Here is a 14,106-nt window from a genome sequence, read left to right as displayed (position 1 = left end):
AAGGGAGGGGAAAGTGGCACTATTTTTCTAAAAGTCACGGTTGTTCAGGGTGGTCTTTGGGGTATGAATCTCAGATCAACTTCCCACTGGTGCAGTTCATGGAGGAGGAGGGAAGCACCATTCAGGACCTGTTGACAACAGTAGGGCATTTTCAAGCTCTTACTGATGGAGTTGCCCTGCTAGCCTGAGGAAAGATGAGAGTAAGAAAGTGTTCAGCATATTAAGTTGTTTATAATATGAAGACCTTGGACTTACACTTTTTAAGACTTCAGGGACCACTGTGATCTCTGTGTCTTCCCTTTTGTGTAGGTCAGAACACAGTACTCCACCCAGCAATCCCTGGATAAAAACCAACTGTGGTTACATTAAAGTGTGTTTAAAAGACATCCACTACTGACCATGCTGAATGAAGGAATGAGGCTTGCTGAGGGTCCTGTCTTGTATAGTAAGAAGTTTATGATTTGCAGCCTCATGACATATTCAGTGGTCTCTACCTTGCCTGTTGCCTTTTTGTAACAGCAAAATTCATCTCCTGGACTCTTTGTAGGAAAAATTGTATCTAAATACAAATGGATGCTCCCTTTGTGTCCATGGGTCAAAATTATTGTTCCAGATTTGAAGATATAAATACAACAGACAAAAGTTATATCACTCACCCCATCATCAAGCAACAACAACTCTATAGGTTAAACTTGAAGATGAACTTTTATAAGACCTATAAGCGTCACCCTAATGGACCTATTTAATGATGTCTCCATGTTTTCACAGTGCAGCTGTCCATAATTGTGTTTTTTGCAGTGAGTCCAAATGACATTAGTGGCAGATTAGAATCTGACACATCAATTAGTAATCCATTCACTTTTTCCAAAGTCTACATCAGAAACTATCTGTGAATGCCAAATTGGGCTTGTGATCTCCACAGACATTTGTTAGTCTTAGGGCAAGAAGTCATAAATCTCAGCTCTTCTACACTCATAAGGAAATCAGCCTTCAATAAAGCTCACAATTATGGCTCTCCAAAATTTATATTTTTGCCAATATGGATGTAAGTTGTTTTGTTTTGTTTTTTAATTAAGAAACTTGCACCTAGTTTTCCTTGGTTTTAATTTTTAAACCTGAAGCTCATGTCAGCTTCTCTGTCTTCATCTCTGCAATGGGTTTCCTTACATTTCACTTAAAAACTATGAGTTTGTAGGTAAAGTCTGCAAACAATCCTTCTATTGGCACAAGAAGTGCTGAAACAGGACTGGTCAGAGCATCCTGTTGCAGTTCAAAACCAGAAGAATAAGGAGAGGCCTGACACCTAGTAAGGTCAATGAAAAGAGTCCTGTTGACTTCAAGGCCAGAAGGGCACCAGTAAATTGACCAGACTTTGAAATAAGTAACTAGGCCACTGGTGGGTGACAGTATAGAGGGATGATTTTGATGTTCAGGTTGGGTGGTGAGAGAGAGATGGCATTTTTTCCCCTCTGTTTTGATTTGGCACACTAGGGTTTGATTATGCATGCTTACAGCTGGGCTTAAGCAAGGGAAGAGGGGGCAGAAGGGCCAGAGGGCTTGCACCAGTGTGTGATAGAGAATTGCAAGTCATTGTGAAACAGGCTAACCTGGAACATGTCCCCAAAACACCTGTGGCAGCAGAATCCTGCCAGCAGCTTCTCTAACCTAACCCAGCTGGCTGCTTCAGTTGGAGCCTTCCTGGTTAACGTGCCTTCTGAGAGCTACATTGCCCAGACCCAGACACCTTCGGTCCCTAGACTAGCTCTCACACAACCTCCATGCCCCTCCAGTACTCAAGTACTCTTCCCAGTCTCTCTTGCCTGAGCCTGTTCTAGTCTCTTCTCTCTCAGTAAAGTGGCTCATGAGGCAGCTCTGTCAGAAAATGCAGTCTCCTTTGTCATTTGTCCTTCTTCACCTGCAATCTTCATTTAAGCTCTCCATCTCGCCCCACAATGGGATCTATGACTCTTCTGAAGCCGAAGATTCTCTGCACAATAGCACACTTCCTGTCCAAATCCTCCAGTGTACTGAACCCAAGCCACCCTCTGTCAAGTCCTTTAGACATCTCATACCCACCTCTTGAAATAGTTTTCCATGATGGAGCCAAAGACAAGGAGCAAAGAAAGGACATTATGGTCTTACCACCAAAATTGTACTCAGAAAAGAAAATGGAGTTTGCTATTTTCTGCACAGATGGAGAGCTGTATCCGAAAGCATTACATTCCCTATTTATGTTGTGGATTTTTTGCAAGGCATTATTAGAAGGAAGCTTGACAGCTCTGCTGAGAAACTTGGCAAGCACCAGGACAGACCAGTCTCACTCTTTTACACAGCTGGATTTTCTGCAGCTCAAGTATTTTTCCCTCTTGCTCTTGGCCCATCCAAAGATGAGTGCTGAATTTCCCTTAACATTACCCACAGGTTAATTTGTTATTAAGTTTAGGCTCAGTTTAACATCTTGGCATGCAATTTAAATAAAACCAAAACCAAATGTCCTTCATTTCTGCTGAAACCACCCTCGGTTTGGCTCAGCTGCCTTTGGTGTCACTGGAGGGTGAACAGGAGATTCATTTTTGTCTTGTAATTTTTGGTAGTAACCTAAATATCCTCCATGCAACTTTGAAACACATTGCCATAAAATAATTATTTGTCATGGAATGAGACTGGCCAGAATCTGAACACGATACATTGGCTCTGACTTAGCTGTCAACTACTTGTTACTGTAGGAAAGGAAGATACAACAGACACATAAACTGTAGGAGTCCAGAAGGGTGCAGACAAAATTTATGCACAACTTCTTACTAAAGGAACAATGATGGGATTTCGCACCTTCCATCTGGAGAGGCTAAAGGAAGGAATACTTGAAAATTCCATAGGTACAGCCCTTGCCCCTGTATAAATTTGTTCCTGGTCTAATTCTATACCTTACACAGTCTAACTGTGACACGGTGCAACCAGAGTGATGTCAATGGAAAGGGAAAAAAGCTCATACGTATTATGAGTAAGTGAGTATTACACTTAGCCTGGAAAGCAGTGGATGTGGATGCTGACCTTTGGGTTAACTCATTAACTTCCCTAAGACAATGCAGGTGACTCTTCCAGTAACTTTTGATTTCTTCTGTCCATGGGATATTTACAGGTAGCTTTAAAAAGTCTTCAAAGTCACCTGCAGAAAGTACTTAGTAATCCCATTCTGCAAATTTCTGTCTGACTAGGAATTATCACATTCTTTGCTGTTTTTTCCAGTCAGTATTCAAAGTGTGATGGTTAGCTGTGATTGAGCTGTGTCGTGGTTTAACCCCAGCCAGCAACTAAACACCACGCAGCCGCTCACTCACTCCCCCCCACCCAGTGGGATGGGGGAGAAAATCGGGAAAAGAAGCAAAACCCGTGGGTTGAGATAAGAACGGTTTAATAGAACAGAAAAGAAGAAACTAATAATGATAATGATAACACTAATAAAATGACAACAGTAATAATAAAAGGATTGGAATGTACAAATGATGCACAGTGCAATTGCTCACCACCCGCTGACCGACACCCAGCTAGTGCCCGAGCAGTGATCCTCCGCCCCCACTTCCCAGTTCCTATACTAGATATGGCATCACATGGTATGGAATACCCCGTTGGCCAGTTTGGGTCAGGTGCCGTGGCTCTGTCCTGTGCCAACTTCCTGTGCCCCTCCAGCTTTCTCACTGGCTGGGCATGAGAAGCTGAAAAATCCTTGACTTTAGTCTAAACACTACTTAGCAACAACTGAAAACATCAGTGTTATCAACATTCTTCGCATACTGAACTCAAAACATAGCACTGTACCAGCTACTAGGAAGACAGTTAACTCTATCCCAGCTGAAACCAGGACAAGCTGATAAATCAAGTCATATAATTTCTTTCTGTTGATCAAATAATACAGCTTAAAGGCATTTCCAAAATACTGATGTTTACAATTTTGCCACAGTAGATTACTTCACATGCAGAGATGAAACCATTACCGAAGTATTTAACTATTAAAATTCTTGACATAGACATCTGGACTTCGGAGAAAATTGAGCAAGTTCAAAGATTTTGCAGTTGATGTTGGTTTTGTGGACCTATTCTACAGCATAAACAAAAGCAGAATTCGTCTCTACTACTATGAACCATTTAACAGAACGAGGCGTCTTTGTGCTACTCAAAATCAAAACATAGAGTGGAAAATAGGGGAAGATCAAATAGAAAGATTTATGTGTGCTGAAGTGAATACTTACATAAGCCTCCTAAAAATTAAGTTATTTATCAATCTGCTAGATTTATGAAATCATAACAAACATGTCACACTAGTAATTTAACCTGTATGGCTTTAAATGGAAGTATGCTACAGTGGCATAAGTAAAGAAAGAAACAGAAGGACAAGTTCTTACTTGTGCCCCAGTTCATGTGCAATTGTAAATGCCAGATTGAGACCGTTGTCTTCAGCAAGAACACACTTTCTCTTGGCACTGCAGACACCTCCCAGGTAAGCAATTCCTGCAACAGAAACAGAGAATGCTCCCATCAGAATCAGTGAAACAGCTCATTCACTCAAAATATACAGCAGTAACTCAACCAAAATGATAAGAAATGCACCCAGTATGAAAAATATTAGAGCATTTGAGCACAGAGAGTTTGCGCACAAAATCATCTGAGTATTTTGTTCATCATCCTATTGAAAAATCAGTCCAGAATTTTGTCAGACAGCAAACAAGTTAAACACACTCACCACTGCTTTCATTGGAAAATATATTCACTGTCTCAAAAATATATTTCACTGACTCAAAAATTCATCTAAGCTTGTCTGTTAATGCCTTCTACTACAATGATAGAAGATGCAGTGAAGTAGCCTTAACAAGCATTTAAATGGAGTTCTCCCGATTTTCAGAATAAAGCTGGGGAGAAGTAATAAAACAATAAAAGCAGAGACTCTCTGAAAAGAACTTACATTTTCCCTTATTTTCATACTTAAAGCAAGAGTGGAAGAGTCAGAAAAGCTGGCAAACTCCTGATGATGACTCACAGAGCCAACATAGGTGGCAGAAGTCTTCTATGACTTAGTGGAATTTAGGATTTGATCCCATGGACAATTGCACAGTACTCTCTAGGCCTGTTTGTGTGGGCACCACAAACAGTTGTAGGCTGGAGTCAAAAAAGGAATTCAGAAGTTACGGCATGAAACTTCTGCTATGGAAAAAACAATAGTCCTCATGTGCCCTTCCTGCATCCAGACTGTGCCCTGCAGAAAGTGCCATTGTACTTGGAAATGCTGTGATGGCATCACACGCCACACACAGGACAATTTGCTGATGAGATTTTGTTTCATCTGCCACCTAGAAACCACAGTTAAGCCATTGGGAGTTATGCACAAGAGCTAAAGACAGAACCTAAGGATGTCTCTATTTATACAAGTCCTCCACTGCTAAATAAGCACCTCTCAAAAGCCACACAAACAGTTCAAGTGTGCATACAAACCAAGATTTCCAGATAGCATGCAGCAACCTAAATGCCAAGTCCATCCTGCCACTTCACAAATCCTTCTGCCATGCTGGAAGAAAGTGAAGCGTAAAGACCTTCCATAAATGCCTTTCAATTTTTTTCACAGCAGATACATTTGCTTACATTTAACAGAAAACAAGAAATCTATTTCCTTGCTGTAATGCTGTTCTCACAGAGGGGTAGGTAGGATCTAGCTGCCTTTAATGAGTAGACCACAACCATGCAATGGAGACATGATCTCTTTTTTCCCCCCTTCTGTCAGAGTTGACAAAGCTGTGTTTATCAGGGTGCAAATGGTATAAAACTTTAGACCTTGAAGAAGACCAGTTCTGTTTTATGAGTTTTGACAACAATATGGATATGGATATTTGCTGCCAGTGGGATTCTGCATGGAATGAACGATGGGCAATAGCCTTTTAATTCAGCACGAGCAGCAGAGAGTGAAGGCAGTGCAGAAATCAGACACTAACGCTTACTTTAAAAGTGTTGAGTGTAGAAGGCCAGATTCATACCACATGGAAAAAAATGAAATAAAGATTTAATCTTTTTAAATTCATGACCATAGAAGGCTGGATTTCAGCACTCTTCTTAAACTGATTTGCTTTTTACTCGCAGCATAGTCATAAGGATGTCAAGGAATTGCTCAGGAAGTAATATGTTACTTTGAGAAAGAGATTGCAACCTCAGTCCACACACCTGATGGCCTAATGAATGGGTCATAGAACAGAATTTCAGCTGTAGGTGTCTGCAGTGTGTCTTGGGCTATAAACATGTCTTCTGTTTCTTTTAAAGATCACAAAACATTTCTGCTTGATTTCTGAAAGGGAAGTAGATATTTCTCCTGATTTATATCTGCTACTATGCACCCTTATGGTGACTTACAAATAATAATGCCCTCACCAATAACAGTCTTTTGCTTTCAACCCTACTTGGGATCAGCAATTTCTGGGAATACTTTTGGCAGAAGGAAAAAACTGTTTGGAAAAATGTTAGTTTATTGTAAAACCAACAGCAGAATGTCTGAGATTAAGAGGAACTGCCAGATTTTGGCTAAAGGGAAGCAAAAATTGAATATTTGAGTCACAGAAGCTACAACAATTAGGGGACTCAGCCAACCCTCTTTAGATTTCTGCCTTTGTACATTTTTGAATCCTTAAATCCTCTCCCAGCATGCATACATGAAACAGGGTACTTCGGAGGAAGAATGCTTCATGCCAAATTGCTAATCCACTCTGTAGCTGCCTCTCCACTGGAGCATACTGTGCTGTCACAGGAGACAAAACTGTGATGGCTGATCGGCTGCTGGTAATCCTGATCCCCAGCTGCGAGAAAGGAAAACTAGTGAGGGCTGTTGAGTTCACCTTCACTCACTAGCTTGCTCAGCGCAGGCTCTTCCCACAACGGTGTGCTATGACCCTGTGGCACAACCACCATCTACTCAAAAGTCACTCCCAGAGATCCTTCTGCCTTCTGGGGATGAGGCAAACGTAGCTCTGTAATCAACTGACCCAACTAGGCTGAAATACACTTTTACTGAATAGGGAGGGATATTTTAGTTACCTTTCAGCACTTTTAGTTACAGCTAACAGCACAGCAGGATTCTTACTGGAAGAGTTTCATTCCTACTACTAAAGCTGATTATTCCGCCTTTATCTTCCATTTAACCAGTGCCAGTATATATCTCAGTTGTATCTGACACGAGAGGTTTTAACTGAGAAGCAACAAAACAGTACTGCATCTCAAGATCAGTGGTCAATGAGGCAAGCCAGTTTAGCTTGAAATGATTCATGCTAATTTCCTTCTGATAAATTTCATAAAATGAGGCTGAGTCAATGTTTGATGTCACCTGGAGATGGAAGGGGGCAATATTTCCATGTTTGGGAGCTGTGGTATAGCAAAACAGTCTAGAGTTCTGTCCACATAATAAAAGACGTTAAATATCAACTAAAATGTCAAATACATTATCTCAAATGGTAATTCTTCTGAAGTCTTTGTTTAGTGGTTCTAATCCCCCACTGAAACTGACTGGCAATAACACTGGTCTGTGCTAAAAGCCTCATTATTCAAAGGTGGAAAACTAATGATTAAAGACTTGTACACCCATCAGTGGCTGAAAAAGAAGTGACTGTGGCTCAGTTACAGACTCCCAGTCACCTTATTTTTATTAGTTATTTTCAATGCTTAATGTGAATCCTGTGTGGCCATATTATAATATTTGCAGTGACCCATTTAAAAATGTAGATATCTAAAATTAGTTTATTATTACAATTATTAAAGACTTCTGTTGCGGTGGAGCCCAGGGATCAGACAATATAGGAACAGAAGTGGACTGGGCAGAGAAACTCATAATTCTAGAAGAGGAGACAGCAGAAAACTTTGCAGTACATGAAATGAACCCAGTAAGAATTCCAGCTCATGAACTGCTGAGTGCTTATTAATAAGAGTCATTCTGGAACAGCAAGCCAGTTACAACAAATTTTAAGCCTGAAAAAGCATGCTTGTTTTTGAAATATATATTTTCTATCAAACTATTTCCTAAGACTATAATTTTCTTTTGGACCAATACATTTTACCATTAATTCTAATGAAAGAATACAAATAGCAAATATGCTATTGATCTGCAAACATAATACAGTTCTTTAGTAAATATATCTGAACCCTTAAGATAAATGCAACTTTTTTGTAACCCAATACAATGATCCATATAATTGATATACAGAGAAAAATACACCTTTAACCAACAATGATTGTAGTACAATGCCTTGGTAGCTGCATTGATATGATTTATTTTCTTCATTGGGATGAATGGAAACTGCTGTTTGCCTCTTAAAATTCCAGATTTTTACCTGAGCCTTTCAAGTCTGTGGAAATGGAATAGAAACTTCATGAATTCAATCTTGTTTGTGAAAATCTTGGCATGCTGTGGTTCTGCCAGGCTGGGAACAATATAAGAGGAACTTCTGTTATTTGGTAATTTTGCTTCTGGCCCTGTCTGGGAGACAGGTGTGTGAAAATGAAAAATAGGGAAGAAAGTTGAACTGGTTGGTTTGGGGTTTTGGGGGCTTGTTTTATTTTGTTTTAAAAAAACCCACACTTCTCCCGTGCTCATGCAAATACACAGACAGTGGCTTTCTTCAGGGAAAAAAAGTCCTTATCATTCCAGATACACTACTAACTGCTAGCAATTACCACAATTCTATTTTAATATCAAAAAAGGTCAAGCAGGACCATCAGTGGTAGAGGGAAAGGAAAGCCAATTACTATTTTGACTATTACCAAGTGTGAGGGTTTTTTCCTTTCTCTCATGAGAAATTGCATAATTACAGTCCATAACTTCTGTGCTTGGGTTTGAACACGCAAAGCTATCTGCACTTCCACAGCAAACCTTAGGACACAGGCAACTGTGTAAACTCAGATTTATCCAAAAAGTTGTCATACATAAACAGTTTGCAGCTGTTGGCCTTTCTGCCAGCTAATGAGTCCTCTACTAGCAATACCTCTAAGGGGAATGATTACATTTATCCTACCAGCTCAGCTAGGCATTAGGATATTACATACTTGCCACAGCGATAGCCAAAGCTGGAAGAAGACAAGTTCTGGTGCATTTCATCCTATTCGAAACACCCGGGTCTTCCTTCTGTTGACTGTGGAATATTCACTCAGCAAGTGGTTTGTCCAGGTACTCCAGCTTTCAACTCTCTAATGTCTTGTTTTCCTTGCACTCCTAATACTTTAATCTCTTCTTTTGCCAGCCACCTCTGGATACAGAACTTTTACTTGATTAGAACTTGGCTAGCTTTCCTCTTCTCAATGTATTTGCTGTTGGGAAGGGAGCCAAACTTGAAGTCCTGAAGTCTGCTTGGCACAGATGGAGACTCACTGCATATCCACATGCACAGAGCAAACCTCCCATTACCCACCATTACTAGTTTGGTGTTGAGCTGATGTTTTTCTCATCCTTCCATGATTTTCAATTTGTGCAGCTCACACATTGCCATCAATTACACTCTTGTAGCCTCTCTTAACATCCTACATAAGTAAAATCAGGAAACCCTAGAAGTGACTCATGTTCTGCCTTTCCATTCAATGGCAATGATATGTTTGAGAGAGAAGCCCTGCCTGTATTTACACATCAAGTCAGTCACCAAGGGAATCTTTCAGTGCTTTTGATACTTACAAATTAAAAATACTTTTCTTTTTTATAAAGCCTGCATATAAAAGGTTCCAAAATTAAAAAACATTAAAGAAGAAGTACCCACTAAACTGCCTCCAAGATAGGTAATAACACAAACCCTGTTCTACAGCTGAATAAACAGAGGTCCCAAGAAGTCAGCGGTAGTGGTGAAAAAGAACAGTATCCATGGAAGGACCCTCTCCAGCATGTACAACACAGAGAGGCTAAGGTTGTCACCATCACTGTCCTACTGAGCCTCCAGTTCCAAGTTCAGTTAACAGGGATCATCCAGAAGAAGCTAACAGGGTGAGTTGTTCCTTCATTTTATGAGAATGTGCTAATTCAAAGACAGACAAGCAATTTTAGTGGCACAGATTAATTTGGCTTAATGCTGGATAGTCATCTAGATGCCAATTTCTGTTAATCTTGCAATAACAACATGGTTTCCATTAGAGTTTAATATTCATGTATGGAAACTGTTTTCCTTCGCAATAGTTTTCATTGTCACTGTATTTAATGAAAACCACTCTGGAAACAATACACTCATTATGAATCACAAGTACAGGAATTATAGTACAACCATCCAATGCACAAGAGACAGCTACAGTCAGGTACAAATACAAGTCAACAATCATGCAAAGTGCTGTACCCAGTGCAAGTCAAAATATTTTGAACTCAAGTATTTCTATAGGAAGAGCTTCTGATGCCACGGACCATCTGATGGAAAGGGCTCCCAGGCACTGCAAGAAGTCAGCCATAGCCTACTTCAAATAGGCCTCCCCATAAGTATGCCTTTACCCTTAAAGGGAGTGGGAAGTATGAAGTAAACTCAATCTTTATGTGCCTGAGAAAGAAATCTACACTGACAATAGGGACACCATTTTTCCTCTGTTTGTACTTAATCAAAGGACAAAGAATATAACCCATTGTCTGCCTCATTCTCTTGGTGCTATGCAAGAGACAAAAATGAGTCCAGGGAATAAATCAGTTCACAATTCACTTGACCTTGTTGAGTGGCAGAACATCCACTCCCTGCTGAGGACTTAAAATTCCCTCCAGGGTGGGAGGTGGTTGAACCATATCGAGGAAATAAGGCAACACAGGACTGGTCCAAATACAACCCTCTACGCAGGACTGGGTAGGCACCCAGGTAACAAGGGAATAGTCAAAGTAAAACTCCCCAAAAGGACTTTGTAATTCTGCAGAATTTAAGCTAGAATACCATCCAGGCAGGTGTACTGTGTATACAACTCCCCTACTTTTAGCTGGTGGAGGAAAGTAGTGGAAGTAGTTTCCAGCACTAATTTTTTGAGCATTGGTAAGCCTATGCCACTTCTGCAGGCAGAAGATGATCTGGATTCCTGGGAATCCCAAGAAATCTCTAGCTAAAGGCACATGAGGTTCACTCCTCCAACTCCACAGCACACATTTTTTTCATACAAGGTTGTCAAACTGGTATCTAAGTCCCCATATGTATTCCTCCCTGCCTCACTGAGAAACTGGCAAGTACTACACCAACTTTACAGCAAAGTGAGCTAAGACAGAACATTCAAATAACTGGTAAGATCACACAAGAAGCCACCACTACTTCTGAGAATACACATCAGACCCTGACTTTCTGTACCTAGACAACTTGTTACAAATGTGCCCATCATCACAGAATCCTCTTCTTACTTTGGAGAATCTACCCTATCCCAAATTTCAACATGACCCCTATAAAACTCTGTTCCTTGCCTCCAAACCAGCATGACCTGCAGAGATGCAGAATGCTTTCCCAGAACTCAGTGTACTCTGCAGCTGGACACCTCCCCTACGGGACTGACTGTTGTCCTGTAGTGCCCAATAAAATCTCTTCTTCCTTGTAAGTCTGAAAAAGCTGTCACTTCCAGTATACACAACTGCTGTCAGAATCCCAAAAGGCCAGCAAGAAAAATAAATAGCTGAAACTCAAAGCATAGTTACTTTCTGAATCTCTTGATTTTCATTGTACACACCCTGAAAGACTAACAAATAAAATCTCTCCCTGATATTCATACTACTAGCTGTGATGTTTCTAGAGCAAATGTAATACCCCTCAGAACACAAGGTCCTAATAGCACAAATGAATGAAATACACAATACCTTTTATAGGGGATAGTTTTCCGACCACTGAGAATACTTAAAGATACTTGGTACTTGGGTGCTACGGCACCCAAGGGTCTAGTGGCGGGCCCTGGATAACATTTCACAAGACCAGGGCTCTAATTGTGAGAGCCAGATTCAACCACGTGCCTTAGTCTTTGTGAAATGACAGATTCATGCACATACACCCAAATCTTAGCCATGGCACCACTGAAGCTCAACAGAACTTCTCATTGACTCTTTCAGACCACACTGAACTCTGTGCAGGAATTCACTGCCCCGATTTTCAAACAGATTAGCTGACATCTAACCAGGGTTTGTCTATGAAAGTTGCCCTACTCTATACCTTTCTGGTAAAAAGGCTTTTGTGAGGCTAGACCTCTTCATGTCTGTAAACCTGCAAAGAAGGCAAGATTCAAGGGGCCTGGAGCACAAGTATTATGAGGAGTAGCTGAGGGAACTGGGGTTGTTTAGTCTGGAGAAAAGGAGGCTGAGGGGAGACCTTATCACACTCTACAACTACCTGAAAGGAGGCTGTAGTGAGGTGAGTGCTGGTCTCTTCTGTCAGGTGGCTGGAGATAAGACGAGAGGAAATGGCCTCAAGTTGCGGCAGGGGAGGTTTAGGTTGGATATTAGGAAAAATGTCTTTACTGAAAGGGTTGTCAGGTATTGGAACAGGCTGCCCAGGGAAGTGGTTGAGTCACAATCCCTGGAGGTATTCAAAAAGCGCGTAGACAAGGCACTTCAGGACATGGTTTAGTGGGCATGGTTGATGGTTGGACTCAATGACCTTGAAGGTCTTTTCCAACCTAAATGATTCTATGATTCTGCAAATCATTAGAACTCAAAGGAGCGCTTTTGCTATCTTCTTTTTCCTTTTGTTTAATTACCCTGCAGAACAGCAATTAATGGAACATGTGGAATCCCTTCCCTTCCCCAGCATGGCCAACTCTCAGCTTTAGCTTTCAGTCTTTCTGCAGGGCTTTTATGTTTCCTGGGAACCATCCTGTGGTTTTCTAAGCTTAATGGATGAATCATTTATCTGTTCCTTTACTAACTTGCCCACACACAGACATTCCCCAAGATGTCAAGAGAATTATTCTAATGCTACTTGCGTTGGATTTACACTGTGCTAATTCACTGATTTAAGCAGAGCCTCTCCCAGTGTACAAGGGGCTGCCCAGACAGTTGAAAAGCACTAGAAATCGAGACCTCTCGTGACTTTAGGGATAATTGTCCTCACCCAAGCTAGTAAAAGGTTGCTTCAGACAGAAAATGCATTGAGATGAAGAAAGCTGACAGATGTTCTAACATCTTTTTGGCCTAGAAGAGGCTTTAACCAAGGCCTACAAGAACATGCCAGACAGGCTATTAACACTGCATTATGCCAGCAAAGAGCAGACCACCTTTGGAAAACCTCATAGGTTTGGCATGGGCATCTTTGAAAACCACATTCCTTTCCGATGCCATTCAACAAGGATTTGTGATCACAAGCATAAACATTCACTACACTGACCACACCTGAGGAGAGGTATGGCATTCACAGTAATTCAAAGAAAGCTGGAAACAAGTATACTGGTTAGCCTCATAGAGCAGATATCCATCAGGAGTGACACAGGTATCATGGATCTTGCCTTGGAGCAAGGGAATGCATTAAAAGACCACCTGAAGTTCTTTCTAGCCTGAATTTTCTAAGCTTTTATGATAAAGCACTGTGATCTAAGACCTCAGCAAAGAAGGAGATAAAAAGAAATACCCTGTTTATTTGACATCTGCTCTTTGTTCAGCGTGACATCTTCTGTACCATTAACATGGCTCCCCCCTTTCAGCAAAACATTGCTTCCTTAGATGACAGCACATTAATAAATCCTCTCCATCTAACCTGACATGAGGAGTGGCTTAATTAACTGGAGCAGAGGAAGCAGGGTATCATCTACATGTTTACTTTACTTTGATATGCTAACAGCCACATTCCAAAGAGCTTCTCCTGAACACGCCCCAGCAACAGGAGCCCAGGCTGCTGCTGAAAGCAGATCTCAAAACAGGCAAAACCACAGTTCCTTTCTGCATTCCTGTTTCTCTAGTTAAATATGAAGGTTTGGATATTTAGTCCAAATCAAACCACCATTCCTGAATGTAGATTCCCAAACCCTGGCAGCTAATTCACCATCTGTTTATAGACATCATTACACAGTGCTGAAAGTCTCCATGCTCATGCACACACATGGAAATACATGGGCTTAATTACTCAAAGTAAGATATTAGAACAGCTGTAATCCTGTTAAGAGAGGCAGGGGAAGAGC

General features: G+C 40.9%; 1 protein-coding gene across 2 annotated transcripts in view; it reads right to left on the bottom strand.

Annotated features, from left to right (window-relative positions):
* Positions 1 to 14,106, bottom strand: part of ADAMTS17 (ADAM metallopeptidase with thrombospondin type 1 motif 17) — a 201,234-nt gene that overhangs the window by 119,394 nt on the left and 67,734 nt on the right. For both annotated transcript variants that reach the window (XR_008238279.1, XM_052808107.1), the window contains exon 8: positions 4,401 to 4,506. Coding sequence is in view for 1 of the 2 variants with exons in the window: in XM_052808107.1 (XP_052664067.1) it covers positions 4,401 to 4,506 (106 nt within the window). In the remaining variant the exon portion in view is untranslated. The remainder of the gene's footprint in view (positions 1 to 4,400; positions 4,507 to 14,106) is intronic.

This window comes from Harpia harpyja, chromosome 14, assembly GCF_026419915.1.
Source record: "Harpia harpyja isolate bHarHar1 chromosome 14, bHarHar1 primary haplotype, whole genome shotgun sequence".
Lineage (NCBI taxonomy): Eukaryota > Metazoa > Chordata > Aves > Accipitriformes > Accipitridae > Harpia > Harpia harpyja.
This window is presented reverse-complemented; position numbering and strand designations above follow the sequence as displayed.